This window comes from Myiozetetes cayanensis, unplaced genomic scaffold, assembly GCF_022539395.1.
Source record: "Myiozetetes cayanensis isolate MyiCay16 unplaced genomic scaffold, myiCay2020 scf399, whole genome shotgun sequence".
NCBI classification, from domain to species: Eukaryota; Metazoa; Chordata; class Aves; order Passeriformes; family Tyrannidae; genus Myiozetetes; species Myiozetetes cayanensis.
Window position 1 is genome coordinate 30,052 of NW_026087630.1, and position 5,662 is coordinate 35,713.

General features: G+C 53.4%; 1 protein-coding gene across 1 annotated transcript; it reads right to left on the reverse strand.

Annotated features, from left to right (window-relative positions):
• Nucleotides 1-3,451: 3,451 nt before the first annotated feature.
• Nucleotides 3,452-4,405, reverse strand: LOC126646783 (olfactory receptor 14A16-like). Its single transcript, XM_050328329.1, has one exon. The coding sequence runs from the start codon at nucleotides 4,403-4,405 to the stop codon at nucleotides 3,452-3,454; it is 954 nt and encodes a 317-aa protein (XP_050184286.1).
• Between the last annotated feature and the right edge of the window lie 1,257 nt (nucleotides 4,406-5,662).

The window sequence follows — 5,662 nt, forward strand, 5'->3', positions numbered from 1 at the left end:
GGTCACCTACAAACTTGCTCAGTGTCCCTTCCAGTGCTGTGTCCAAGTCATTGATGGAGATGTTGGAGAGCACAGGGCTCAAGATGGAGCCCTGTGAAACCCCAGCAGTGACAGGTCACAGTCTGATGTCACCTCTGTCACTGTTACAGAGTCCCTTTGTTTCTGTGAGCCCCATGTCATAATAGCCCCTTTGATTCCATGAGATTCCACAGTGTCCCTGGGTTCCTTTTACTCCATGAGGCCCTGTAGTACCAAAATGCCCCCTTGATTCCATGAGGTTCTGCAGTGTCCAAGGGTTTCTTTGGCTCCATGGTGTCCAGCAATGTCATAATCCACCCTGGATTCCATGATGTGCCACAGTGTCCCATTCTACTCTCCTTCCTCTTTCTCCATTCAGATCCCTCTCACCTGGGCATGTGGGAAGAGAGGTGAAAGCTTGTTTGTCTTCAGGAGTCTGATTGTCTCCTTAGCAAGCTCCTGAATTGTGTTTCTCTCAATGCTTTTGTATCTACCTGTGAAAAACCTTTCTGATAAAGTTGTCCCTGATAGAAAGGTGACATCATCAGAGGCAGCTTGTATTGAGCATGTGCTTACAGGTGTTTTGATGTTTAGGGAGGTTGTTCATGCTTTACATTTCTTGTCATTTCTTAGAAAGAGGAAAACTTTTTCTGGGCCTGTGTGCAAGCAGAGCTCTTAAGGAGAGCAGGTGGGAGATGGTGCCACGGGGCTGGAACATCCAGCTGCAGAGCTCAAATCTAATGCAGGAAGGGGGATGTCAGTCCAAGATGGGCCATGTCAGAACTGGTGAGGTTGGGCGGTGAGGAGCAAGGCTAATCATACAGGGTCAGTCTGGATCTCCTGAGGAGACACTCAGCATCAAGATCACTTGGAGAACACCTCTGTCACCTCTACACTGAACTGAAAAATATCCATCCTTGAATTAAAAAAAAAAAAAAGTACAAATTTTGAAGAGTTGTTTGGAAATTGCCTTGAAGACAATTAAAAGAAGACAAAGAGATCCTGAGGGATTTCTGTATTTTAATGAGCCCCATGGAGTATTTACATCAGAGTCCATGATTCTCACGTACTGAGAGAAGATTGAAGAAGCTGCTCAAGAAGTCAGAAGCCAATCTCCCAGTCCCTTGAAGCATGGTTGGGCCCCACTGAGGGCAGGCACTGACAAAGCCTCCCCAGGGACTCCTTCGAGCAGATCCCTGCAGACCAGGAGTGCAGGCAGACAAAGGAAAGTTGCTTGTAGTGGCCTGAGGGACAGAGGCAGCTGCCAGAGCCAAGGGCACAAAGGCCTGGGTGCCTTTGGGCCTTGCAGCCCTGCCAGAGCCCTTGGCCATCTCTGCTGCAGGCTGTGCTCCCCTGGCCCTGCTGCTCCTCTGGCCTTGCAGGCTGCACACACCCCTCCTGCTTTCCCACCCCCCTCCCAGCAGCATTTCTGGGCCCTCCCTGATGGCTCTGCTGTCCCCCAGCTCTGGCTGCTGCCATGTGCACTTGGCCTTCTTGGCTTGGATGCTGAGCCCCTGTGCCCCAGGACATCCCTGACAGAGCCCAGGCCCTTCTGCTGGGGGTCCCTGCAGAGCTGAGCAGATCCAGGTCACCTCCCATTGCTCTGCCAACCCCTTGGGCCTGCTCTGGGCCCTGCAGGTCCTTGCCCTGCTCCCAAGGGCTGTGGGGGTGCTTCATGGTCAGGCCTTGGGCTTTAGAGCTCAGGGTGGGGATTGGGCATAACTTTGACAGGTTTGTTGTTCTGCTGGCAGGGTCTGGTTCATGATTAGGGGAAGAGGTTTTAGACTGGGTCAGGATTAAAGCTCAGCTGTTCATATTTGTAATACAGATTTGGGACTGGGGTCAGCATTGGAGGACAAATAAGACTCGAGGTCTGGATTTGGGCTTTTTCTGGCTTGGAATTAGAGCAGTGGATTCCCATCAATGGGAGGGGCAGCACTTTTGGGGAGTGTTAGGGATAAAGGTCCATCAGGAGTGTTTGCACAGTCAGTGTTTCAGCACTCTCAGCATTCCCCAAACCTCTTTTTACCTCATTAAAATCTTTCCTCTCTATTGACCAAGCCCCAGTTCCTTGCCCAAATATCTAATCCTTTTTGTCCCGTTTCCTCCTGATCTCCCCCAAATTGTCATCTGATTGGGGTCAGCTTTGTGATGACACTGTGCAACCTCATGGAATCAAGGGGCTGTTGTGGCACTGCACAAACTTTCTGAAGTCTGGGCACACAACATCCCCTTCTTTCCCTCCCACAGGGATTCTGCAATCCCTGCCTTCTTCTTCCCATGCCTGGCAATGGCTGCAGCAGGACTTGCCATGTCCCTTTCCCTGCTGAGTCTGAGCAGTCTGGAACTCTGCCAAGCCTCCTTGCTGCCCTGTTTGCAGACTGGTTCCATGTCTGCCTTTGCCAAGGCCCCAGGAACCTCTGGGATGGCTCTGGCCTTTGCAAGGCTTTGGGGGAGTCTCCTCTCTAAGCAGGAATTTAGAAAGCAAAGGGGGTCCTTTCTGCTTCTCATACCTCAATGAGAGGCTTCTCCAAGAAACTTTGTCTAAGCCTTCCACCCCCACCCCCAAGCTGTGACACACGGGCATGTCTTGTCCATGCAGGGCAAACATGGACTGCTGAGCTGTTCATTTCTGTCCCTCCTTGGAGGGAAGAACAACCTCCCTGCCCTGGGCTGAGAGGCCAGTGCTGGGAGCGGTGCTGGCTGTGCAAGGGCACTGCTGGGTGCCCCCACCCTGAGCCCTCCCCACTTGTGCTGCTCCTGCTGTTTTCCTCTGCAGGGCCTTGTGTTGGGCACAGCCTGCAGAGCAAACTGGAAAGGAGACGGAAGCTCTCAGGCCCTGCCCTGAGGAGATGCCCCTGCAGGATGGCAGTGCTGCTGCAGAGGTCAGCTCTGTGCCAGCAGTGCCCGTGGCTGTCCCTGCCTGCAGTCCCTGCCCAGTCCTGCAGCAGGACTGGCACCCACTGCCCGAGCACTGAGGCCTCAAACAACACAGGCTCTGCAGGACAGTGGGCAAGGGCAGGAGGAGGAGGCCAGGGAGGAGAAGGGCTGCTGCTCCCTGGCAGGGCTGCTCTGCTGGGACTCTTTTGTCACCCAGCTCTGCACAGAGGCACTGACCCTGCAGCTCCAGAGCAGTCAGTGAGGAAAGATGGCAGGGAAATCAGTCAATGCAGAGTTCTTTATTTCCTTAAAGCATACAGTGAGTACAACTGCCATTTTGTACAGCCTCTGGGCAGGCTAGAAAGGTAAACACTGAACTGAAAATGTCATTTATATATAAAAACATATATATAAAAATATTCATATATATACAGGTTTTTTGGTGTGAACAAATTCTCACAAAACTAACACCCATACTGGGAGAAAAAAATAGAGAAGATATGGCCCTTTAATGAAGTACATAACAGGATTGCCCTTAATGAGGTACAAAAAATTAAGAACAAGGAGAGTTTATTGTTTTGGAAGAACACCCAGTTATTAATTTCCTCAAAGCATCTTTGAGCTCCTGGTTCCTCAGGCTGTAGATGAAGGGGTTCAGGGCTGGAGACACCACCGAGTACAAAACTGACAGGGCCAGATCCAGGGATGGGGAGGAGATGGAGGGAGGCTTCAGGTAGGCAATGAATAAGGTGCTGAGGAACAGAGAGACAACGGTCAGGTGAGGGAGGTAAGTGGAAAAAGCTTTGTGCCGTCCTTGATCAGAGGGGATCCTCAGCACAGCCCTAAAGATCTGCACATAGGAGAAAAAAATGAAAATGAAACAACCAAACAATAAAGTGGTACTAACCACAATGAGCCCAAGTTCCCTGAGGTAGCCTGAGTGCGAGCAGGAGAGCTTGAGGATCTGAGGGATTTCACAGAAGAACTGGCTCAGGGCATTGCCCTGGCATAGGGGCAGGGAAAATGTATTGGCTGTGTGCAGCAGAGCATTGAGAAACCCAGAGGTCCAGGCAGCTGCTGCCATCTGGGCACAAGCTCTGCTGCCCAGGAGGGTCCCGTAGTGCAGGGGTTTGCAGATGGCAATGTAGCGGTCGTAGCACATGATGGTGAGGAGGGAAAACTCTGTGCCAAGGAAAAATATGAGGAGAAAAACCTGAGCAACACATCCTGTGTAGGAGATGGTTGTGGTGCCCCAGAGGGAGTTGTCCATGGCTTTGGGCACAGTGGTGCAGATGCAGCCCAGGTCTGTGAGGGAGAGGTGCAGCAGGAAGAAGTCCCTGGGGGTGTGCAGGTGCTGGTCGCAGGCTACGGCGCTGAGGATGAGGCCGTTGCCCAGGAGGGCAGCCAGGGAGATGCCCAGGAAGAGCCAGAAGTGCAGCAGCTGCAGCTCCCGCCTGTCTGAGAATGCCAGGAGCAGGAACTGGGTCATGGAACTGTTTTTGGACATTTCTTGTCTCTGGACATGGAGACCTGCTGAAGGAGGAAATGATAGTAAAAGTTAGGGCAGGACATTCTGAGAAAAATCAAAGCTGCTTTCCAAGACCCCTCTCATTGCTCCATTGGTTTTCCTTCTCTAGGAGTCTCTCCTTCAGCTCCATGACTGGTTGGGACTCACTACATTTTCCATGAGGAGCAGACCCTGTGCCCACTGGCTGTGAGGGGTCAGCCCTGCTCTGCACCCCTGGGGTCATGGGCATGGTGGGGACAGGGGCCTGTCCTGGTGTTCAGCTGTGACAGATGAAACTGGTCCCAGTGCAGAAGTGCTTGTCAGCGTCTGCACTCTAAGAAGAACAAAAAGAACAGAAGGCAATTAAAGAAATCTACATTTGTTTATTTTCAGACTCCCCTCATCTCTCCTGAGGAGTGTTCCTGGATGTCAGAACCCCTCAGCACTTCTGATGCACTCAGGGACAACAGAGCAGGTCCTGCCAGGTAGGAGGATTGTCTGGGGCTTAGTGCAGAGTGAGGGCAGCTGCTCTGCCCCCCTCTCTTGTTCCCAACTGCCCTGGGTTGGCTCCTTCCTCAGATGGAGATTGATCACACTCCCAGTTTGGTCTGAAAAGCCCCAGACACTGCTGAGAGCAGAGGGATCCATCCCACACCCCTCAGTGTCTCAGCCTGTCTCAAGGGCAAGGACACCCATGGCTCATCTCACCAACCCAACAGCATCTCCTGGGCTGGCACAGCAGCTCTGCCCCTCTGCACTGGGCAAACTGAGAAACAAGGAATGCACAGGGAGGGGCCAGCTGGGAGAGGCCAGGGCAGAGCCCACTGGGCACTCAGGGCAGCCTCCCCCTGAGCCAGCTGGGCCACCTCCCACACACCACCAGTGCCAGGAAGGTGTTCTCTGCCCTGTGCAGCTCCTCAGAGGTCCCTCTGGAATTCAAACCACCAGGCATGTGGCTTGAGAGCTTGAGAGAAATCCCTCCTTGAACCTTCCCCTTGAAGGATCCCCTGGAAAATGTGCTGGGCTGCTCTGGTTCTGTGAGCAGCCCTGCCCCAGGAAACTCTCAGCTGATAAGGGAAGAAACCTGCCCTGCCCTGCCAGGCTTTGCTCTTTCCCCCACAGCCCCTGCCCAGCCCTGAGGGAGCTCCCCAGCCCGGCTGAGGCTGCCCCTGGCAGGTGGCAGAGCTGCTGCCCCGGCACAGCCCCTGGGCTGCAGGACCCTGCTCTGCAGGACAGCTTGGGGCAGCCTGGGGGGCA

Bases quoted from the DNA above. Each gene is read 5' to 3' on its own strand.
- LOC126646783 (XM_050328329.1), bottom strand. From the start codon at position 4,405: ATGTCCAAAAACAGTTCCATGACCCAGTTCCTGCTCCTGGCATTCTCA.